The sequence below is a fragment of the Esox lucius genome, chromosome 13 (genome assembly GCF_011004845.1).
Source record: "Esox lucius isolate fEsoLuc1 chromosome 13, fEsoLuc1.pri, whole genome shotgun sequence".
Taxonomy (NCBI): Eukaryota; Metazoa; Chordata; class Actinopteri; order Esociformes; family Esocidae; genus Esox; species Esox lucius.
The window spans coordinates 3248649-3274170 of NC_047581.1; the positions used below are offsets into that span (position 1 = coordinate 3248649).

A 25522-nucleotide genomic window follows, 5' to 3' on the forward strand; every position below is an offset into this window, starting at 1 on the left:
ATGTGTGTCGCAATGGTCACCCGCCTGTGCTTCTAGATGCCTTTCTGTGCCCATGTCTATACAGTCCACTTCCATTGAGAGTCCTGATGAAGCGGTGGTCTTATCGGAAGTTGTACCACCGGAATACACTGACCTGCAAGAGGTGTTCAGTAAGAAGAAGGCCTCACATCTGCCTCCGCACCGCACCTGGGACTGTGCCATTGACCTCCTCCAGGACGCAGAGTATCCACGGAGCCATGTCTACCCCCTTTCCATAGCAGAAACCGAGGTCATGGAAAAGTATGTAGCCGAATCCCTAGCACAGGGATACATAAGGCCCTCCACCTCACCAGTCTCTTCCAGCTTTTTCTTCGTCAAGAAGAAGGATGGGGGGCTCCGTCCTTGTGTAGATTACCGCGCTCTTAACAACATCACGGTAAAGTACAAATATCCGTTACCTCTCATACAATCTTCCATCGAAAGATTACACGGTGCCAAGTACTTCACTAAGTTAGATCTACGCAGTGCGTACAATCTGATCAGGATCAGAAAAGGGGATGAGTGGAAAACAGCCTTCAGCACCACTTCGGGTCATTATGAATACATGGTGATGCCCTATGGTCTGTCGAATGCTCCCTCTGTGTTCCAAGCTTTTGTCAACGACATATTCAGGGATTTACTCTGCTCATGTGTTCTAGTGTACATCGATGATATACTCATCTACTCACCCTCATATGACTCCCACGTGCAGCAAGTACGAGAGGTGCTGAAACGGCTGTTGCACCATCATCTGTATGTGAAAGCGGAGAAGTGCCTCTTCCACACAACGTCTGTGGCCTTTCTGGGCTACCAACTGACAGACACCGGGCTGGACATGGCTGTTGACAAAACGGAGGCGGTAAGAACCTGGCCGGTACCCACTACTATAAAAGGGTTACAACGATTTCTGGGTTTTGCTAATTACTACCGGCGCTTCATCAGAGCATTCAGCACGGTGGCTAATCCTCTCACCAGTCTGTTAAAGGGGAACTCGCCGCGCTTGAAGTGGAATGACAGGGCAAGGGCGGCCTTCACCGCTCTGAAGGATCGCTTTGCCACTGCCCCGATACTCAAACACCCGGACCCAGATCTTCCTTTCATCGTGGAGGCGGATGCCTCCGAAGTAGGACTCGGGGCCGTCCTCTCACAGAGACAAGGCACGCCACCCAAGTTGTTCCCTTGTGCCTTCTATTCCAGGAAACTCAACCAAGCGGAACAAAACTATGATGTGGGAGACAGAGAATTGCTAGCGATCGTGGATGCTCTCAAACACTGGAGGCACTGGCTGGAAGGGGCCCGATGTCCGTTCCAGGTGTGGACAGATCATCGCAACCTGGCCTATCTGAAGGAGGCCCGGCGGTTGAATCCCAGACAGGCTAGATGGGCTCTTTTCTTAACCCGCTTCGATTTCACAGTCACATACCGACCAGGCACAAAAAATGGGAAGGCCGATGCGCTATCGCGCATGCACGACGGAGAGGAGAGGCACGTTGTGGAGACGCCAGTGATACCCCCCTCGCGCATCGTCGCACCCATCCAGTGGGAGGTGGATACGGAAATACAACAGGAACAGGTGAGACACCCCCCACCTCCTAACTGCCCTCCGGGGCGTCTCTATGTTCCAGAGACCTATAGAGATCAGCTTTTGGTCTGGGCACACACGTCTCCTGCCACAGGCCACCCAGGCATTACGCGCACCTTGGGCACGCTACAGGCAAAATATTGGTGGCCCCAGATGCCCCAGGACGTCCGCCAGTATGTCTCTTCCTGTTCGGTGTGCGCCCAAAGCACTACACCAAGACACCTACCCTACGGTAAGCTGCAGCCCTTACCTATCCCACAGAGACCCTGGTCCCACCTGTCTGTGGACTTCATTACTGACCTCCCCGTATCTAAGGGTTCGACAGTCATCCTGGTAATTGTAGACCGCTTTTCTAAGGCCTGTAGACTGGTTCCGTTTCCTAAATTGCCCACAGCCATGCAAACAGCGGAAGCATTGTTCACATATGTGTTCCGTATCTACGGATTGCCCGAAGAGATTGTGACAGACAGAGGTCCTCAATTTACGTCACGTGTATGGAAATCTTTCATGGGAAAACTGGGGGTAGCCGTCAATCTAACATCTGGTTATCACCCACAGTCAAACGGCCAATCGGAACGGACCAACCAGGAAATAGGGCGATTCCTGAGGTCTTACTGCAGCTCTTGTCCAGGCGATTGGGCAGATGTATTACCCTGGGCTGAAATCGCCCAGAACTCACTTCGCCACTCCTCCACTGCCCTGACACCTTTCCAGTGCGTTCTTGGTTACCAACCAGCATTGGCACCCTGGCACCGCAGTTCTGAGCAGGTCCCGGCTGTCGATGAGTGGTTTAGGCGCGCTGAAACTCTATGGAACGCTGCCCACACACGCCTCCAGCGTGCTGTCCGACGCTTCAAATCACATGCAGACCGTCGCCGGGGCGACGCCCCTATCTTCCAGCCTGGTGACAGGGTGTGGATTTCCACCAGGGACATGAAACTGCACACCCCATGCAGAAAGTTGTCTCCCCGTTACGTTGGGCCGTTCCCCATCCTGCGGCAGGTGAATGACGTTTCCTTTGCGGTACAGCTCCCGGCACACATGAAACTCTCTCCCGTTTTCCATGTTTCCCTGCTCAGGCCGGCGGTAAGGGGTCCTCTTGATGCAACAGGGGGAGGCGCAGACCCCCCCGCTCCTTTGGATGTCGACGGTGAGGCAGCTTATGCTGTGCGTGACCTGCTGGACTCCCGGAGGCGTGCGGGGCGCCTGCAGTATCTCGTCGATTGGGAGGGGTTCGGGCCAGAGGAGAGGAGTTGGGTGCCCGCCTGCGACGTCTTGGATCCTTCCTTGTGCCACGACTTTCACCGTCGCCGTCCCGACCGTCCTGGCCCTCGCCGGCGTGGTCGTCCTCGCACTCTGCCCTCCTCCGCGGCTGGAGCCGCTCCTTGGAGAGGGGGTGATGTAACGACCACCCCTGCCATCCCCTCTGTCTACCGTTCATCCTCCCCGGAGTACTAGTTATGTTTTGTTGTTATTGCTCTTATTACATTCAGTCCTGTCCTGTGTTATAGTCAAGCTACAAGTCCTCTACCTATCTCTGTGCTATCAGCACCAGAGCACTGTGAACAGGTGTTTCCAGTTGCCTTGTTAGTATGGTATTTAGCCAGTGTTGTTCAAGGACTGTTTGTGGATTATTGTTTCATGTGCCGTTTCTAAGCTTGACAAGTCTTTGTTTTGGACTATTTTCCATTAAATTATTGTTGATTGCACTTGCCTCTGCTTCCTACCTAAGAAACATTACAACAACCTTTGCTTGTTAAACCTAGACGATATGTTATAGCCTAACTTACATCATGTTTAACCTTAATTTAGAATAGGCCTAATACAAAAATAATTGGTAACTTCTAGCTAACGATCACCTGCTAGCTATTAACATGGCTATTAACGAGGCTTGTTGTCTTTTAGCTAACGTTAGCTAGCCCATGGGGTTCAAAAACCCCTTAATGATGATTAAAATTATGTGTACCGTGACGTCGCCCGGTATGGCGCAGCCGGGGCCCCACCCTGGAGCCAGGCCCGGGGTTGGGGCTCGTATGCGAGCGCCTGGTGGCCGGGCCTTCCCCCATGGGGCCCGGCCGGGCTCAGCCCGAACGGGCGACGTGGGGCCGCCCTCCCGTGGGCTCACCACCCACAGGAGGGACCATAAGGGGCCGGTGCGAAGAGGATCGGGCGGCAGTAGAAGGCAGGGGCCTAGACAACCCGATCTCTGGACACGGAAACTAGCTCTAGGGACGTGGAATGTCACCTCGCTGGCGGGGAAGGAGCCTGAGTTAGTGCGTGAGGTTGAGAGGTTCCGATTAGAGGTAGTCGGGATCACCTCTACGCACGGCTTGGGCTCTGGAACCACACTCCTTGAGAGAGGATGGACTCTTCACCACTCTGGAGTTGCCCATGGTGAGAGGCGGCGGGCTGGTGTGGGTTTGCTTATAGCTCCCCAGCTCTGCCGCCATGTGTTGGAGTTTACCCCGGTGAACGAGAGGGTCGTTTCCCTGCGCCTACGGGTCGGGGATAGGTCTCTCACTGTTGTTTGTGCCTACGGGCCGAACGGCAGTGCAGAGTACCCGACCTTCTTGGAGTCTCTGGGAGGGGTGCTGGAAAGTGCTCCGACTGGGGACTCTATTGTTCTACTGGGGGACTTCAACGCCCACGTGGGCAACGACAGTGACACCTGGAGGGGCGTGATTGGGAGGAACGGCCCCCCTGATCTGAACCCGAGTGGTGTTCAGTTATTGGACTTTGTTTGGCAGTGTCTTGCTGAAATGAGCAGGGCCTTCTCGATGGTTGCATATGTTGAGCTACACTTAACTGTCCGTAGCTACACTTAACTGGCTAATGTCAGCTTCATAAAATTGTTAACTATCTACATCTGAGAAACAACATACCACTTCCATTTTATTGATGAGCAAAATTTTGAGTTCTGTGATGTCGCCTGGTATGGCGCAGCCGGGGCCCCACTCTGGAGCCAGGCCCGGGGTTGGGGCTCGTACGCGAGCGCCTGGTGGCCGGGCCTTTCCCCATGGGGCCCGGCCGGGCTCAGCCCGAAGGAGCGACGTGGGGCCGCCTTCCCGTGGGCTCACCACCCACAGGAGGGACCATAAGGGGCTGGTGCGGAGAAGATCGGGCGGCAGTCGAAGGCAGGGGCCTAGACAACCCGATCCCTGGACTCGGAAACTAGCTCTAGGGACGTGGAACGTCACCTCGCCGGCGGTGAAGGAGCCTGAGATCGTGTGTGAGGTTGAGAGGTTCCGACTAGAGGTAGTCGGAATCACCTCTACGCACAGCTTGGGCTCTGGAACCACACTCCTTGAGAGAGGATGGACTCTTCACCACTCTGGAGTTGGCCATGGTGAGAGGCGGCGGGCTGGTGTGGGTTTGCATATAGCTCCCCAGCTCTGCCGCCATGTGTTGGAGTTTACCCCGGTGAACGAAAGGGTCGTTTCCCTGCGCCTACGGGTCGGGGATAGGTCTCTCACTGTTGTTTGTGCCTACGAGCCGAACGGCAGTGCAGAGAACCCGACCTTCTTGGTGTCTCTGGGATGGGTGCTGGAAAGGCAGCTGACGGGTACCGACAGGCCAAGCGGACGGCAGCCCGGGTGGTTGGGTAGGCAAAAACTCGGGCCTGGGAGGAGTTCAGTGAGACCATGGAGAATGACTATCGGCTGGCCTCGAAGAGATTCTGGCAAACCATCCGGCGCCTCAGGAGAGGGAAACAGTGCCCTACCAACGCTGTTTACAGTAGAGGTGGGCAGCTGTTGACCTCAACTGGGGATGTCGTCGGGCGGTGGAAGGAGTACTTCGAGGATCTCCTCAATCCTGCCATCACAACTTCTATTAAGGAAGCAGAGGATGAGGGCTCAGAGGTGGACTCGTCCATCACCCGGGCTGAAGTCAAAGAGGTGGTCAAGAAACTCCTCGGTGGCAAGGCACCGGGGGTGGATGAGATCCGCCCTGAGTACCTCAAGTCTCTGGATGTTGTGGGGCTGTCTTGGTTGACACGCCTGTGCAACATCGCGTAGCGGTCGGGGACAGTACCTCTGGGATGGCAGACCGGGTGGGGGTCCCTCTTTTTAAGAAGGGGGACCGGAGGGTGTGTTCCAACTATAGGGGGATCACACTTCTCAGCCTCCCTGGGAAAGTCTATGCCAGGGTTCTGGAGAGGAGAATATGGCCGATAGTAGAACCTCGGATTCAGGAGGAACAGTGTGGTTTTCGTCCAGGCCGTGGAACACTGGACCAGCTCTATACCCTCTACGGGGTGTTGGAGGGTTCATGGGAGTTTGCCCAACCAATCCACATGTGTTTTGTGGATTTGGAGAAGGCATTCGACTGTGTCCCTAGCGGCATCCTGTGGAGAGTGCTTCGGGAATATGTGGTCCTGGGTCCTTTGCTAAGGGCTGTCAGGTCCCTGTACGACCGAAGCAGGAGCTTGGTCCGCATTGCCGGCAGTAAGTCAGACTTGTTCCCAGTGCATGTTGGACTCCGGCAGGGCTGCCCTTTGTCGCCGGTTCTGTTTGTAATTTTTATGGACAGAATTTCTAGGCGCAGCCAGGGGCCGGAGGGTGTCAGGTTTGGGGACCACACAATTTTGTCTCTGCTCTTTGCGGATGATGTTGTCGTGTTGGCCCCTTCTAACCACGACCTTCAGCATGCACTGGGACGGTTTGCAGCCGAGCGTGAAGCGGTGGGGATGAAAATCAGTACATCCAAATCCGAGGCCATGGTCCTCAGTCGGAAAAGGGTGGCTTGCCCACTTCAGGTTGATGGAGTGTGCCTGCTTCAAGTGGAGGAGTTTAAGTATCTAGGGGTCTTGTTCACGAGTGAGGGAAGGATGGAACGGGAGATTGACAGACAGATCGGTGCAGCTTCTGCAGTAATGCGGTCGATGTATCGGTCTGTCGTGGTGAAGAAAGAGCTGAGCCGCAAGGCGAAGCTCTCGATTTACCGGTCAATCTACGTTCCTACTCTCACTTATGGTCATGAGCTTTGGGTCAACGTAAACGTAACAATCACTGTTTTGTATTAAACGTGTTTAATTTACACTCACCTAAAGGATTATTAGGAACACCTGTTCAATTTCTCATTAATGCAATTATCTAATCAACCAATCACATGGCAGTTGCTTCAATGCATTTAGGGGTGTGGTCCTGGACAAGACAATCTCCTGAACTCCAAACTGAATGTCAGAATGGGAAAGAAAGGTGATTAAAGCAATTTTGAGCATGGCATGGTTGTTGGTGCCAGACGGGCCGGTCTGAGTATTGCACAATCTGCTCAGTTACTGGGAATTTCACGCACAACCATTTCTAGGCTTTACAAATAGTGTGAAAAGGGAAAAACATCCAGTATGCGTCAGTCCTGTGGGCGGAAATGATAGAAGAGCAACTTTGACTGAAATCACCACTCGTTACAACCGAGGTATGCAGCAAAGCATTTGTGAAGCCACAACACGCACAACCTTGAGGCGGATGGGCTACAACAGCAGAAGACCCCACCGGGTACCACTCATCTCCACTACAAATAGGAAAAAGAGGCTACAATTTGCACAAGCTCACCTAAATTGGACAGATGAAGACTGGAAGAATGTTGTCTGGTCTGATGAGTCTCGATTTCTGTTGAGACATTTAGATGGTAGAGTCAGAATTTGGCGTAAACAGAATGAGAACATGGATCCATCATGCCTTGTTACCACTGTGCAGGCTGGTGGTGGTGGTGTAATGGTGTGGGGGATGTTTTCTTGGCACACTTTAGGCCCCATAGTGCCATTTGGGCATCGTTTAAATGCCACGGCCTACCTGAGCATTGTTTCTGACCATGTCTATCCCTTTATGACCACCATGTACCCATCCTCTGATGGCTACTTCCAGCAGGATAATGCACCATGTCACAAAGCTCGAATCATTTCAAATTGGTTTCTTGAACATGACAATGAGTTCACTGTACTGAAATGGCCCCCACAGTCACCAGATCTCAACCCTATCTTTGGGATGTGGTGGAATGGGAGCTGCGTGCCCTGGATGTGCATCCCACAAATCTCCATCAACTGCAAGATGCTATTCTATCAATATGGGCCAACATTTCTAAAGAATGCTTTCAGCACCTTGTTGAATCAATGCCACATAGAATTAAGGCAGTTCTGAATGCGAAAGGGGGTCAAACACAGTATTAGTATGGTGTTCCTAATAATCCTTTAGGTGAGTTTATACTGCTGCAGCATTTTGTATTTTATGGGGTGTAAGTACTGTATCTACCTATTTATTCACATTATGTGTTTGTTGTGTTATGTACAATAATTACTTTTCTTTGGAAATATGGTTTAAAGCTTTTAGGGCAGAGAGTAGGATAAAAAGTGGGAAAAGTATTTCACAAAGTCTTTAATTGAATAAAAATAATTATCAAAAAAACAATTGCAGACAGATCAACTTTATAGGAGTTTAGTAATTAATGAAACATCAGAATATTTAAAAAAAAGTACAAATCCAAGGAGGAATCTTGGTAAATTAAATCCTAAATCTTTATCCCTTCTTTTCCAGTTTTGCTTCCAACAGTTATTAAAGCATGTTGCTTCCAATTTTATTTACATAGTTTAGACTATATCTGATCTAATCTAACCTGACCTCCCTGATGTTCGTCTCTCAAATCCCTCTCCATGTCCCTTTTTCTTTCCCTTTTCAATAACTTCGTCCCGCCCTCTCCAATCTGTATGTTCCCAGGACCATTGCCGGAATTGTGAGGTGGGGATGGAGGCTCAGAATGAGGAGATAGTTGCTCTGGTGATGGAGCAGTACAACACCATGTCTCTCTGCATAGAGGATGAGAAGAAGGCCAAGCTGGAGCAGCTCTATGACCAGATTATCTCCTTCCAGGACAGTATAGACCAGGCGAAGGTCACATTGGAGACCACCGCTAGAGAGGCAGAGCTAGATCCAGACCAAGACACACAGGTAATACCTGTCTTAAGACAATCAGTTCGCAGACTGCTTGGTTCTGGCAACTTTATTACAATGAAATGGGGAAAACAAATGAAAGTCTATATAAATATATACAGATATATATTTTATAGTGGATATCAAAGGCTTACACACCCTTATTGAAAATTCAGCATTTGTTTAGGGCTGAAATCAAGACAAATTAGTTATTCACCCTTAAGATCTTGTAACAACAATATCTAAGTAATAAACAAATTGATACTTTTCATCATGCATGGTAATTTCTATGATATCTTCATTTTTTGCCATTTGGGTTAGGTTGGCTCCATTTTCAGAAGTATGGGAAATAGATGTAGGAGTGCTGCCAGCATTGCTGCAGTGGTTGAAGGGGTGGGGGGGGGGGGGCTGTCAGTGCTCAGACCATTCGTCACACACTGCATCAAATTGGTCTGCATGGCTGTCGTCCCAGAAGGAAGCCTCTTCTAAAGATAATGCACAAGAAAGCCCTCACACAGTTTGCTGAAGACAAGCAGACTAAGGACATTAATTACTGGAACCATGTCCTGTGGTCTGATGAGACCAAGATAAACTTATTTGGTCCAGATGGTGTCAAGTGTGTGTGGCGGCAACCAGGTGAGGAGTACAAAGACAAGTGTGTCTTGCCTACAGTCAAGCATGATGTTGGGAGTGTCATGGTCTGGGGCTGCATGAGTGCTGCCGGCACTGGGGAGCTACAGTTCATTGATGGAACCATGAATGCCAACATGTACTATGACATACTGAAGCAGAGCATGATCCCCTACCTTCGTAGACTGGTCCGCAGGGCAGTATTCCAACATGATAACGACCCCAAACATACCTCCAGGACGACCACTGCCTTGCTAAAGAAGGTGGGGGTAAAGGTGATGGACTGGCTAAGCATATCTCCAGACCTAAACCCTATTGAGCATCTGTAGTGCATCCTCAAACGGAATACACTTAGGGCCCAATTTGGAAATGTTCACTTAGGGGTGTACTCACTTTTGTGGCCAGCGGTTTAGACATTAATGGCTGTGTGTTGTGTTATTTTGAGGGGACATCAAATTTACACTGTTATACAAGCTGTCAATTCTTCAGTGTTGTCACATGAACAGATATAATCAATTTTTTACAAAAATGTGAAGGGTCTCAGGTGAGATACTGCAATCTGCCATTAATGAGCATTTTACTCACAAATGTTCAATCCCTGGACAGTAAAATAGAAAAACTACAGCTCGGATTATCTTTGAGTGGGACATTGCAAAATATTGTGTGAGTCAGGTAAAGATAAACGCGGACCGTCTGCATTATGGTTAACTCTTACTGGGGCTTGGATGATGCAGTACTTCTACACACTGTTCACCAGACCTGTAGTTACTAACTGTAGATGTACCGCCCTTCTACCTTCCACAGGAATTCAGCTCAGCTATAATCACAGCAGTCTACATACCCTTTCAAGCGGGAGATCAGACTCTTGACAAATACAAAACAGTTACAAACGTTAGTTACCAGGAATGTAACTCTGGTTATATGAGTGGAGTGGAGCTCCGTAGAGAGGCTTTAACTCCTAGTGGTTTACCCTGGCCCCGTCCGCGGCCGTGCTGAACACTCATTATGCAAGATGCGTCAGCCAATCTTACCCCTATATAGGATCCGTGAGCCCAGAGAACGCCCTCCCGAGATTATTCAGCCTAACTCGTGGGACGGCAGGGCAACAGGTCTAGGGGGCTCTGCTCCACTCATATAACCAGAGTTACATTCCCGGTAACTAACATTATATGTCATGGAGCTCCGCCCCCTAGAGGGGCTTTTGCTCCTAGTGGTTCACGGCGGATCGAGCAAGCCAAAAATGTACTCCCTGAAAAATGTACCAAACTGTGATTCTGTCGGCAGTCCCCAACTGGTTCAAACAGACCACCACTGTCCCTGTACCGAAGAAACCTTCCATCACTTGCCTCAATGACTACCGCCCTATTGCGCTGACCTTCATCATCATTAAGTGCTTTTAGCAGATGGTCGGAACCTACATCTGCTCCACCCTTCCTGACACCTTGGACCCCTTTCAATTTGCATACTGCCCCAATAGATATACGGACGATGCCATTTCCATGACGACACACACCAGCCTCTCCCACCTGGAAAAAGGCAACACATACATAATGATGCTGTTTGTGGACTGCACCTCTGCATTCAATACTATTGTGCCCGCTAAGCTTGTTCCTAAGCTCAGGACCCTGGGACTTAATACTCCCTATACTGCCAGTTCATGCATGACTGCGTGGCCACACACAGCTCCAACGTAATCTTTAAGTTTGCGGATGACACAACCATCCTGAGTCTCATCTCCAACAATGATGAGACCGCTTACAGTGTGGGGAAGAGAATGGTGCCAAGAAACCAACCTCTCTCTCAACATCTGTAAGACTAAGGAGATGATCGTGAACTTCAGGAAGCGGCAGGGAGGGGGTCATGCCCCCATACATTTTGATGGATCTGATGTCGAGACAGTGTCCGACTTCAACTTCCTTGTTGTGTACATCAAAGATAACCTCACTGGGTCCAGGCAAGCAGACTCTGCAGATAAAACTGCCCAAGAGCGACTATACTTCCTGAGGAAACTCAAGAAGTTTGTATGTCTGCAAAAACTCTCACCAACTTCTACAGGTGCACCATAGAGAGCATCCTCTCAAGCTGCATTAATTCCTGGTATGGTCCATCCAGAGGGTGGTGAATTATACGGATGCTATCATTGGCTGCCATCCCTCCTCTGTGCAAGACATCTACCCCACACAATGCCTTAGGAAAGCACAGAACATCATCAAATACTACAGTCACCCAGGCTATGCTCTGTTCACACTGCTGCTGTCTAGGTGACACTACCGGAGCATCACAGCACGCACATCCAGACTTTACTGTTGTGTACAGCAGTACACAGCAGTTCATTAAGAGGTGAAGAGCAGCGTTGTATACAAAGAACTGTTACTTCTGGGACATCAAGTTCTTTCACCGGTTTTGAGGCTGACTTGCAATTTCTGGAAACATTTCAAATTGTTCTACATGTTTTACCTGTACAGGCTTTTGCAGATTAGGACCAGTGGCAGTTTATTATAGATTTGTTGTCCTTCTGTTCCCAAGCAATAAATGATCAATGTTCTCTTTCGAGCAGCATCAAAGTAGTTTCCTCCGATAGCAAGGAGGTATTTATCAGTCGTTTCCACACTTTAAAAGCCATTTTAGGTTCACCTGGGCCTTCCAGAAAAAGGTAGTTGTAGGTAAAGAAGGGACGTCCTTGTTGCTTCTTTGAGGTGTAGTGGATGGATCATAAAACACAACAGCAGAACATATGTTCACAATATGCTTCTTAAATTTTCATCCGCCATACTATTCTCAAATCCTTCTTCCTTTCTCAATAACAACTTGGAAGAGTTGTACCTAGCGCCTTCTCTAGGGCATTTGAGTGGTTTACAACATAACAATGAATATAACAATGGGCCTCATTCACCAAACGTCCTTAAGAAGAAATTCCTTCATAAAACCCACTTTCTTACATTCTTACATTCATCAATGTTTTCTTTTTTGGCATTTGTTCTTAGTTAAGAACATAATCTATGCACAGTCAAGAGAACACATTTGAGTGGTGATGTGTTTGTGCCAAATAATTAGTTATTGTATTTTCCTCAATTCTACAGTCTTATAATATATATATATGATTGAAATAATAATAGTATTTCATAATTTACAATATTTTCTAAAAAGAATGTACATTATTCGTCTGTGTTTGGCTATACCTTTTTGGCCTCAGATTTCTGATATCTATATATTTTTTTAACTTCCTCAGTTGTGCGCCCTTCTCCGGATAAAGCCTTCAGTGAACGAGTAATAGCATCCCATGCATCTTTTTTGGTTATTTTATATCTACTACTGACGCTACTGAATATGACATACCTCCACTTCAGAACTACTGAAGTTTTTGCAGGACCGCGTAAGTGGAGCCTGCCCATAGGAGGGAATGTCCCTTTATTAGGGCCTGACAAACTGGTCTCTCTCTCTCCCAAAGATTTTGAGAAAGTTATCCATGCTTTTATTACTTCTCGGCTAGATTATTGTAATTCTTTGTACATGGGGGCATTATAGTCATCTCTAAATCGGCTCCACCCAGTGGGCAATCGCCGGCGGCTATAATGTTATACAGCCAGCGGGCCACCATCTTTTGCCGCTTTTCTCCTGATCTCAATTTGCATAAGCTAATTTGCATCTCAGGCGGCTTTCCACCAGCGGCCCGACTGCGTTATGCTGGCGGCTAGCCGCCGAAAAGAGGGCGTGTGCTTTAGTCTGCTTTATCTGCTTGTGTTGCCATTTTCTTCCAGCAGAGATGCTATTGTACCCCTTTTATTCTTGTACTGATTATTTGATTTATTTTAATATTGTTAAATCTTAGTGTACAGAATATTGGTCAACATTGGTAGTTTTTAGGTAAAATAGACTTTGACACTATTGCTTGTGTAAAGGACTTTGTGTAGACATGTACAGTAAACACATCTCGCCATTGCTTACCATAATATTTTCACGAACTAATGGCCATTTTTCACTACATGGTACCAGCTCAACTTGATCTACACTCACCTAAAGGATTATTAGGAACACCTGTTAAATTTCTCATTACTGCAATTATCTAATCAACCAATCACATGGCAGTTGCTTCAATGCATTTAGGGGTGTGGTCCTGGTCAAGACAATCTCCTGATGTCCAAACTGAATGTCTGAATGATTTAAGCAATTTTGAGTGTGGCATGGTTGTTGGTGCTATACGGGTTCACAATTTCACAATCTGCTCAGTTACTGGAATTTTCACGCACAACCATTTCTAGGCTTTACATAGAATGGTGTGAAAAGGGAAAAACATCCAGTATGCGGCAGTCCTGTGGGCGAAAATCCCTTGTTGATGCTAGAGGTCAGAGGAGAATGGGCCGACTGATTCAAGCTGATAGAAGAGCAACTTTGACTGAAATAACCACTCGTTACAACCGAGGTATGCAGCAAAGCATTTGTGAAGCCACAGCACGCACAACCTTGAGGCGGATGGGCTACAACAGCAGAAGACCCCACCGGGTACCACTCATCTCCACTACAAATAGGAAAAAGAGGCTACAATTTGCACGAGCTCACCTAAATTCTCTTCAGTCAGCCAGCCACTTGATCTTCTCCAAATGTTCTGAAAGTAAAGACAGACAGTTAATTATTCAGTCCTAAATATCTGGTTATTTTACAATCAAAACTTAAATTGCCATGTCCACCAAAATGTTCATTCTTACCTTCATGTGCAGAGCTAAAACTTCCCCCTACCTCTGCCTTCTTGCCCTTAAAAATAAATTGAAATTGACAAATAAAATTGGACTTCGGGAATATGGGGTCCTGGGTCCTTTGCTAAGGGCTGTCAGGTCCCTGTACGACCGAAGCAAGAGCTTGGTCCGCATTGCCGGCAGTAAGTCAGACTTGTTCCCAGTGCATGTTGGACTCCGGCAGGGCTGCCCTTTGTCGCCGGTTCTGTTCGTAATTTTTATGGACAGAATTTCTAGGCGTAGCCAGGGGCCGGAAGGTGTCTGGTTTGGGGACCACACAATTTCGTCTCTGCTCTTTGCGGATGATGTTGTCGTGTTGGCCCCTTCAAACCACAACCTTCAGCATGCACTGGGACGGTTTGCAGCCGAGTGTGAAGCGGTGGGTATGAGAATCAGTACCTCCAAATCCAAGGCCATGGTCCTCAGTCGGAAAAGGGTGGCTTGCCCACTTCAGGTTGGTGGAGAGTGCCTGCCTCAAGTGGAGGAGTTTAAGTATCTAGGGGTCTTGTTCACGAGTGAGGGAAGGATAGAACGGGAGATTGACAGACGGATCAGTGCAGCTTCTGCAGTAATGCGGTCGATGTATCGGTCTGTTGTGGTGAAGAAAGAGCTGAGCCGCAAGGCGAAGCTCTCGATTTACCGGTCAATCTACATTCCTACTCTCACCTATGGTCATGAGCTTTGGGTCATGACCGAAAGGACAAGATCCCGGGTACAGGCGGCCGAAATGAGCTTCTTCTGCAGGGTGGCTGGGCGATCCCTTAGAGATAGGGTGAGAAGCTCGGTCACCCGGGAGGAGCTCAGAGTAGAGCCGCTGCTCCTCCACATTGAGAGGGGTCAGCTGAGGTGGCTTGGGCATCTGTTTCAGATGCCTCCAGAACGCCTTCCTGAGAAGGTGTTCTGGTCCCGTCCCACCGGGAGGAGACCCCGGGGAAGACCTAGGACACGCTGGAGGGACTATGTCTCCTGGCTGGCCTGGGAACGCCTCTGTGTCCCGCCAGAAGAGCTGGAGGAAGTGTCTGGGGAGAGGGAACTCTGGGCATCTCTGCTTAGACTGCTGCCCCCGCGACCCGGCCCCGGATGAAGCGGAAGAAGATGTATGTATGTATGTAAATAAAATTGGAAGCAACATGCTTTAATAACAAGTTAAGCATCTGGGTTAAGTGAATGAACCCACACTTATCCATGTAGCCATCCTCTACATGGTGGCGTGGAGTACCTCTCTGGTGCCTTGGAGTACTGCGCTTGCTCCATCCTAAAAATAAACATAATAGTTGGTGAACAGGTAAATATGGTGAAACCAAGTAAACATTGCAGCAATTACGAGATCAACATGTAATTCACATACCTGGCGTGGAACTGCTGCCACAGTCTTCCTCCTCCAGGAACAAAACTACAGGAAACATCATCACCTGAATTCAATGTTTAGAAAATAAGTTTAAAAAACCGGCAGCATAAGACACACAGGCTAGCTAAGAACAATGTGGATACACAGACAACAGGTCCAGGTTTAGCTAATCTAAATTTACTACCAAGAGTAACGTTACCTACATGATGTGGATAACGTTACACGAAGAAACACGATTCAGCCAAAGTTACGTATCAGTTGATAAAAGTTACAAGGAGTAAGCACATATTATAAAATTCTAACTTGTTGATACCCTAAGAAACACGATTTTGACAAGTTAGTTAAAGATTTTACCATACCTGTTCAACTGCGAAGCACAAAACATCCGAACTTGAGGATAAACGAAAAAACAAAATATAGTAAGCAACCAAACTTGTTACAGGAATAAACATGGGTTACTGTAGGTATTTAATCTCAGGACAACGCAGTTCTTTTTGTTTTTTTCAGGCTCAGTTTCTCTAACTCTTTTTCCCGTCAACAGTAACTTGACTAAATAATTAGAATGTTAATAGAATATTGCAAACAGTCATTGTTTAATACAAAACAGTGACTGTTACGTTCTTACTCAATATCCTAACAATACTTAACGCTAGTTATTTATAATTGAACAGAACAGAACTCACCATAGATGTAGGTGACTCGGCGTTCAACAATTTTCGGTCTGATATCAGAAAAATCCTTGATCTTCATTTGTTTCGGGAGTTCATCAAATTGTAGTAAAACAATGTGATAATCCACATGTTGTATTGTCCAATTCAGAGCATATAGCTCATACACTTTGAACAAGAGTTGACGAAAAAGAACCAAGTCGCTAAAATGAATGTTCTAGTTCGCACGGTACAACAGCGTGGAATCCAAATGGCGTCAAGATGCCCATATGGTCTTGCCTTAAACATGCGCAATTCGTTACTATAGCGCCATCTACAGACACGGTGGTGTTTAAACACAGTAAAGAACTGTCCCCTATGAAGCAATAGTCGAGGCTATACACTCACCTAAAGGATTATTAGGAACACCATACTAATACTGTGTTTGACCCCCTTTCGCCTTCAGAACTGCCTTAATTCTGTGACATTGATTCAACAAGGTGCTGAAAGCATTCTTTTCAAATGTTGGCCCATATTGATAGGATAGCATCTTGCAGTTGATGGAAATTTGTGGGAAGCACATCCAGGGCACGAAGCTCCCGTTCCACCACATCCCAAAGATGCTCTATTGGGTTGAGATCTGGTGACTGTGGAGGCCATTTCAGCACAGTGAACTCATTGTCATGTTCAAGAAACCAATTTGAAATGATTCGAGCTTTGTGACATGGTGCATTATCCTGCTGGAAGTAGCCATCAGAGGATGGGTACATGGTGGTCATAAAGGGATGGACATGGTCAGAAACAATGCTCAGGTAGACAGTGGCATTTAAACGATGCCCAATTGGCACTAAGGGGCCTAAAGTGTGCCAAGAAAACATCCCCCACACCACTACACTACCACCACCAGCCTGCACAGTGGTAACAAGGCATGATGGATCCATGTTCTCATTCTGTTTACGCCAAATTCTGACTCTACCATCTGAATGTCTCAAACGAAATCGAGACTCATCAGACCAGGCAATATTCTTCCAGTCTTCAACTGTCCAATTTTGGTGAGCTCATGCAAATTGTAGCCTCTTTTTCCTATTTGTAGTGGAGATGAGTGGTACCCGGTGGGGTCTTCTGCTGTTGTAGCCCATCGGCCTCAATGTTGTGTGTGTTGTGGCTTCACAAATGCTTTGCTGCATACCTCGGTTGCAACAAGTGGTTATTTCAGTCAAAGTTGCTCTTCTATCAGCTTGAATCAGTCGGCCCATTCTCCTATGACCTCTAGCATCAACAAGGCTGATAGAAGAGCTGCCGCATACTGGATGTCTTTCCCTTTTCACACCATTCTATGTAAACCCTAGAAATGGTTGTGCGTGAAAATCCCAGTAACTGAGCAGATTGTGAAATACTCAGAACCATGCCACGCTCAAAATTGCTTAAATCACCTTTCTTTCCCATTCTGACATTCAGTTTGAAGTTCAGGAGATTGATCAGGACCACACCCCTAAATGCATTGAAGCAACTGCCATGTGATTGGTTGATTAGATAATTGCATTAATGAGAAATTGAACAGGTGTTCCTAATAATCCTTTAGGTGAGTGTGTATCCTTTAATGTTATTTAATGATATTTTCCACAGTTTTGTGGATCAAATGTAGAGGTGTATAATTGTTCATAAAACAATCTTACATGTTTCCGATATTTATTTGGGATTAGTACTAACACTGTTGTTTGTTTTTAAAGTCGAAATATTATTTATTTTATGATTGCATTTTTCCAATGCAAAGAAATTATTGGTGTTTTTTTCACCTTTTTCTAACTTTATTGCCCTGGATATATAAATTGTCTATTGCACTCTGGAGTTGCAGTAGTTTTAATTTTTCATGTTCAGAAAGACATACCATAAGTAACATTTTCAAACTTTCCATAATTATTTTTCCTTTGCATTACAAGCCTTTTTAATGTCTTTACTTCGTTTAACAGCCATTTCTCTAATCTTGAATCTTGAACATTATCCATTTTGTTTTCCCAAAAAAGTATTGAAATGTTTTGTCTTTATGTAATGTATTATTTATCTTCCAATATCCAAATAGTCGGTTATTAGAAAGGAACATAACACAGTGCATAGAAAAATTCTCTGAACTATTTTTATTTTCAGATTTCAAAAACAGCAGTGCACTTCTAGTCCTCTGGGCCCATTTGAGCATAATGGGCTACAATTAATCCATATTCACTAAGGAGCACCTTACCCTGTGAGGTGTGAAGGTAGCGAGTGCGTAATGAAGAGGCAAAAAACTAAAGTAACACAGCCCTACACGGTCAACAAACTACATGGGCACAATAACCTGTGAGGTGCGGGTGAAAACTAGGCACCAAAATAGACATCATAATGGCTGACTGAAAACAGGTGTGTTGAGTGCGCTGCTGCCATCTGCTCCAGTGGGTGGTTAATACACCGGCGAGTTGAGGAGAGAGCCATGAGGAGCAGCCATCACATAGCCTTAACAGTTAAATAGAACTGAGTTTCCCTGACCATCTTACCTTGAATTTCAGGGGTCATAATAGTTGATTGTGCAAACCATTCAAAAGCTAACGTCAACTTGGAAGTAGAGAAATGGTAAGCTCAGACTCACAGATTTCCAATCGAATAAAGCTTGTCTATATAAGGAGCAAGACATGGGTCAAACAAATTAGGTCACAAATAAATCTTTCATTATTAAAGACATTGTATTATTGCATTTTGCTTTTGGGTCCTTTCTCACCTACTATAACATCAATAATAATAACTATACAACTATACAACCGCAGTGCAATGTAAAAGTGACAGGTGTGCATGATATAAGTGGCAGTTGTGCATGATTTAAAGTGACAGGTGTGCATGGGCTATGGATGGAAGCGAAGAGGAGTTCCCGAGTTGTGCAGCTTTACAGCCTGTGAAAAGAAGCGGTCCTGTAGCCTGTTTGTTTTGGACTGAATACTACTCTACCACATTCTACTCCCAAGCCAAATAGTCAATGTAAATATCTCACCGTCCGGAAGTTGGTTCACCGTTCATTCTGTGACTGAGGTTATAAACAAAGATGGCCTCTTCGTCCTTAATATTTAGATTAGCTTAATTATAAAACAGCATACATTCATAATACAATCAGAATATTACAGATCTGGCTGATTCCAACAACTTAATTCCAGATGTCTGCTGCAAATGGACAGTACCGGAGCAGATGGTCCACTGATTCTATTTCTTTGAGACAAAGTCTGAACCGTTCCGACTGTATAATTCCACATATATTGAGGTTAAATTGTCAATACTGGTCTGATTTGTTGTTGTGATTGCAGCTTTAATATCAACAAATTTTGTATATTCATCAAGAGTGTGTAAACTTTTCATATCCACTGTATATATGTAGGACTGCTCCTACTGGTAGTCAAAATATTACCAACGTGTGTATTTGAATACATCATCAGTCTAGGGTTTATGTTTGTCATTAGGTTCACTGGTAGAGTTATTGTGGGTCATGTATATAACAAAATTCTCTTTCCTTTCCTCAGACGTCCAAAGACATCTACATGAGGTAACTAAATATGTATTTACTATACTGGATTACCACTGTAATAGCATAAAATATGCAGATTGTAAGACAGAATAGATCCGGTAAAGATATTTATGGAACTCCACCCAGACTATGACAATGTCATGGAGACGTGTTGGAAAGGAGCTCTGGAAAACATTGTGAATACCCCCATTGTTTGCATATTACACTATGTTAAGGTACAAATCTAATTATTACAACTTCTAATGGAACCAGTGATTTCTGTATTGTTAGGTATGTAAGCATGCAAATTCAAACTGGATGAAGCATTTCTTAATCATTTGTTGTAACCAGAAAGGTAGGTATTAAAATGATTTTTGCATACCCTTGGAGAATTGGTAATATATGTACCATTTGTAAAGAAAACATGAGTGATCAGACAAAACACGTCTTTTATTTCTTATGGGATTCACATTGACAGAATGGTACAATCATAAAACAAAACATGCTGAAGAATGCAAATTGTCTGCCAGTATTTTCTGATAACATGTTGCATTCATCTTGCCATCAATTTTCACAGCCCCAAAACATCACTGAGCCACCACCATGCTTCACAGTGGGGATGGTATTCTGTTCACTATTGGCCTTGTTGACGCCTTTCCAAACATAGCGCTTATGGTTGTGACCATAAAGCTCTCTTTTGGTCTCATCACTCCAAATTACAGTGTGCCAGAAGCTGTGAGTCATTGTTGTCAGGCATATTGTAACCAAGCATTTTTGTGGCATTGGCACAGTAAAAGCTTCTTTCTGGCAACTCGACCATGCAGCAAATTTTTGTTCAAGTATCGTCGTATTGTGCTCCTTGAAACAACCACACTGACCTTTTCAAAAGCAGCCTATATTTCTCCTGAGGTTACCTGTGGGGTTTTCTTTGTATCCCAAACAATTCCTTTGGCAGTTTTGGCTGAAATCTTTCTTGGTCTACCTGACCTTGGCTTGGTATCACTAATTTAATTTTAAAAAGTCACAGGTGCTGGAAATTCTTTTTTAGTTGCTATTTTCTCCTGGGTGTGTCACCTTGTGTGCCTATAACAAGGCCAAACATTCAAGGGTATGTAAACTTTTGATCAGGGCAATTTGGGTGATTTCTGTTATCATTGTGATTTAAAAAGGAGCCATGTGATAATAAATGTTTTCGTATGATCACTATCCGTAAATAAACTATCCGTGAATAAAATACAATTTCTGACAGAGTATACAAACGTATAAGCACAACTGTAAACAGGGTTTTTCCTGGCTCAAAATTATGCAACGTTGGTACCCCAACCTTCCCTATCCCATGCTCCACTAGGCTCCTCTCTGTGATATACTTTATATAATATCTGGCTACACACTTGAAAACAAGAAACCAGGCAAGCCTAGTTCAGCTGGCCCGCAATAAAAATGTATGATCGTTGACGCCCACCCTGGATTCAAACCCAGGTCTCCCACGTATAAGACAGTATCTTTAACAACTTCAGCACAGACATATATATCGACTGAGGCATTTCAATATGTCGCTAGACACCATTAAGCATTGTGTTAAAGTATTGTGTGTTTCTTATTAAGTTTACCTCCACCATAATTGTATCTATGAACTGGATTACTTTTGCCACTGGCTGTTTTAAAAGCTTTATATTAGCCAGTAATATTTTGCCATTATGCCAATAATAGTGGGGTTCTACTTTGGCTGTTCTGAAAAGAACCATTAGTCCAAAACTATCATTGGCACAAACACATTATGTTATGGCAGGCATATAGCGTATAAAGTACTGTTCTGGTTTTGAAATATAACATTTCCTATGCTACCCAACAGTGTACTTAACTAATTACTGTCGGAAATGTAGCTATCTTGCCTTGATAAGTAAATGCGATTGAAGACAGCAAGTGATGTGAGCACTAAGCTACAAAGAATGTGTAACAACTGTTGTTTAGTAAAATGTAATTGACAACTGTGTATTTGGCTATTATTTAGCCTTAGTAAGCCATGCATGTTAAAATTATTAGCCATCCGTCCATCAAGCAAAAGTTATTAATTAATTGGTATTGGTAATCAGTTGGTAAGTAGGATAAACGTGCCAGCCCATGGAAATCAACATGTTTGTTCTAGCGCAAGGCCTGCATTTAAGATATCACTATCCTTATGCGCATCCAAACATTATTGCCATTCAGAATCCTATTTTCCCTGTGCAGAGCCATGTTCAAGCGATAAAGCTGGCTCCATGTGCATATAGGCTCCCTGCTTGGAACCAGGGTTAATTACCCATCTCCATCACTTAACTTTTTTGCCTCTCATTTCAACTCTCAGTGGTCGCAAAACTATAGACAAAACTGTACACACACACACACAATCTCAAATTTGTTATCCTCTTCCAGATTAAAAAAAGCACTACAGTCAGCCATGTCTCTAGAACTGGGTTCTCAGGGCCTACTAGTGTTTGAAGACTATGCCAAAGGCAACACAGCCAATAAACAGACACAACGTAAGGGAATCCCAGGTGGGTCTGTCTTTCATTGATACAACATTGCTCTCTCTATCTAACTCTCAATCTCTGAAGCATCTTCAATTGCCTTTCTGTATATCTCAGTTCCTCAGAAGCCATCTCTGCAACATCAGGAGTGTGGTTCTGCCAACAGCACCAGTGTGACTGTTTACTGGACAGTCAGTTCGGGAGACATCATAGACTGCTTTCAGGTCTACTGTATGGAGGACCCACAAAGAGGTAAATACACATACATTTTAGCTATTTTTTCTAGCCTACAAAAAGAAATTCCATGCAAAAGTGTCCTGTAAATATGTGATGTTAGAGATGTTAGAACAGATAAACTTAAAAAAGCCCCTAACCACATTTTTCACATAAAATGTATACATCATGTACCACATTCGATTTGGCTTCCCTAATTTTGTATTTCATCTGTCACAGAACATTTCACAGATAATTGTTTTTCAAGTTCTATGAAATCACTTTAGTGGGGGAGAGTAGTGTAAACCTCTGACGCTGCACTTACGCTAGTTAGACTTTGCTCTCACTGAGTGAGAGGCTCTCATGGAGTAAACAGTTAAAAAAAGACATTAAAACCATTACTTAAAAGTTATCTTTCAACCTAACATTAACTCTAAATGCCTAACCCCAATTGTAATGTTTACCCTAAACCTAACCCCTACCTAGAAAATATTTTTCCTTGTAGGAAACTAAAGCTGTTTTAATACTCGATTTTATTTTGTGTCCTCAACAGTATAGTCAAGCAAGTGCACACACCTTCAAACCATTCTGCATTTGTTCTTTGTTCAGCAGTCTCAGATGAGTACCGTGTGACAGTGAAGGAGAGTTACTGTGTTCTAGAGGAGCTTGAGCCTGACAAGGTGTATAAAGTGTGGGTGATGGCTGTCAATTACACTGGCTGCTCCCTACCTAGTGAGAGACTACCCTTCAGAACTTGTGAGTCACCATGATTTCTATACCTCAAAATACTACCTCATTGAAACATTGTCTGCAGTCATACTGTTGTGATATGTACTAGTGCATGGATTAATTGATTGACAGCCCCATCGGTGCCAATGATTGATACGGAGCAGAGTACGATACTGTGGGACTCAGCCACATTGCGTTGGAGTGCGACCAACCAAACACAAGCAGAGAGTTACAACCTGGAATACTGCAGACAGTATGCTCTCGAAGGAGAAGGGCTTAGGTGGGTCTCACACTAGCACCCTCATGGCATGCACACCCCATATAAACATCTGTCATCATTGTCAAACATAAACGCATAGCATGCCACTGTTCTACACGGTTCACTTTTAATGGACTCTCAACTTTGATTTCGGAAGTGATTGATTTCACAGATGTGTCTTGAAGCCATCATTTGATATGAGGTATATTCCTCATTAAAAAGTATTTCTGATTGCATTGCCCTTTAGTTCATGGAACAGTGGTTACAAGTCAATGCTGTTGTTTGTTGTTGAGCAAGTTCAGACATGCAGAATGCTCAACTTTTTACTCTTGCATTTGGCTTCATGCTTTCAAACCGCTGAAGATCTTAGCTTTAATGTGACCTTAAATTAGAATTTGAGATTAATATAAATAGGACATGAAAAAAAGAACAGTGGCAATTGAAAGCTATGCCAATTTTCTCTGCACTTTCAGAGATTTTTTTATAATTTCCCCATACAAACCATGAGCATAAATCCTTTATATTTAAATAATGTAAATGTTTTTATATGGGTTTTTTGAGAATTAAAATGCTTAGTATGATGACAATTCAAATGTCCATGGAGTTTACAAAAATTATAGGTAAGACAGGAAATCTCTATTGCACAATTAACAGTTTATTTCTTGCAAGGAGAGAGTACATAGTCACGAGGTAACCATGAAGAATCTCTAAAGCATTTGGAAGTACATTCAATACTTATACAAGAATAGGTGGGGTTAAGAATCTGCATGGTCGTACTACAAAAACAACATATGTTCCTTATCCTTCCTACCCCCTGTTGTGACTTCCTCTATCCTGTCCTAAAACTCTTTGATCTGTGTCTACCCCCATCCTGACAAAAGTTTTACATTTACCTCAACACTTCCATTCCCACAGTTACAGCACAACCAACATTCTTCCTTTTGTTATTCACAGGGACTCAGTAACATTTCTTGAACTCAATAATTAAACCAACAATTCCTTGACACATTTGTAGAACACAAAAAACACATCAGTTCAGGAACTTCTATAACATTAGTAACTCTCTTTATTGTCAAACTATGTCACTTGTATGTGTGTGGTTGGGTGTGTAATGATTGCATGAATGTATGTGTATTGCAGGTCTATCTCCGGTATCCTGGGCAGACAACAAAGGGTACTACTGCATCCAAATGAGAATTACCTCTTCTACATCAAAGCTGTCAACAAAGCCGGAGCCAGTGAACAAAGCGAGGCTGCTCTCATATCTACTAGGGGTGAGAGGTTGACACAACACCTGCAAACACAAAGCTACATACAAGCACACTAACCTATGTACTCTGTATCCAGGAACTAGGTTCCATCTATTGAAAGGTTCGGTTCACCCAATCCTGAAACTATCAGAGGACAAGACCACCATATACTATCCCCTGGCCACATACAAACAGAGAGATGAAGCAGCTAATGAGTGAGTTTAATCTTGCTTGGATAACTTGTATGTGTGTGTGCATCGTTGTCCTTAATATAATGTTCAGTTACGTTTTTAAATGATTTTACTTGGCTGTCATGTTAGGCCTCTGGGGAAATGTAATGGTAATTGTTAAAGTTTGGTTTGTGTTTAACCCCTAGATGTCTGTCTGTCCTGGGTGAGTTACTACCCATGACAGGGCATCATTACTGGGAGACCATTGTGACTGAAAGTCCTGCCTACCGGGTGGGAGTTGCATATGGGACAGCCAACAGAGATAGCCCACTGGGGGAGAACACCATGTCCTGGTGTCTGCACTGTGTCCCTACACCCTCCAGGTAAATGTATTTATTAATCTACTTCCTCTTCATTATCTGTTGTTTTAAATTTCACAGTACTTAACAAATTGTTACGTTAACAAAGGTAGCACTGATTTACTGACTCGTGTTACAGTTTGGTGAAGTATAGACGGAACCACTACGGACAGTCAATTAGTTAATAATTGATCACGATTATTTTTCTATTTAATTTACTATACATGTAGAAAATAATTTATTCATAGATATTATGTTGTATAGATACAATAAAAACTTTTGTCACTTGCATTTCAAAGGCTTTCCACCGTTGCACATTTTTAAGTTATAATTTTTTTTTAATCATCATCAAAAGTGGCCTGACATTGGATATAAATGCAGTATGAGATACATTTTCAGGATCGCAGTTTTTCTTATATATTTTTCCTAACATAAGCAAATTACATTTAAAAAAAAAATCAAATAACATATTGTGGTATGCTTCTCGTTACTCAAATAATCCATCATTCTGAATTGTAGGGACACGTCTTTCTTCCTTAACTACACTACAGGGAGTCGTCCAATGACTTTTGGGGCCATTTGAAACCTTCGATCAGGATAGGGGCTGCTGTGTCTGTGTGAATTTCATGCTTTATTA

The 25522-nt window shown here is 44.6% G+C and overlaps 1 protein-coding gene across 1 annotated transcript in view; it reads left to right on the forward strand.

Annotated features, from left to right (window-relative positions):
* cmya5 (cardiomyopathy associated 5) overlaps nucleotides 1-25522 on the forward strand; it is a 102510-nt gene that overhangs the window by 68504 nt on the left and 8484 nt on the right. The window contains exons 5-13 of the mRNA XM_029124866.2: nucleotides 8311-8541; nucleotides 19415-19437; nucleotides 21811-21932; nucleotides 22023-22157; nucleotides 22728-22874; nucleotides 22980-23127; nucleotides 24247-24380; nucleotides 24454-24571; nucleotides 24733-24909. Of these exons, the coding sequence (XP_028980699.2) occupies nucleotides 8311-8541; nucleotides 19415-19437; nucleotides 21811-21932; nucleotides 22023-22157; nucleotides 22728-22874; nucleotides 22980-23127; nucleotides 24247-24380; nucleotides 24454-24571; nucleotides 24733-24909 (1235 nt within the window). The remainder of the gene's footprint in view (nucleotides 1-8310; nucleotides 8542-19414; nucleotides 19438-21810; nucleotides 21933-22022; nucleotides 22158-22727; nucleotides 22875-22979; nucleotides 23128-24246; nucleotides 24381-24453; nucleotides 24572-24732; nucleotides 24910-25522) is intronic.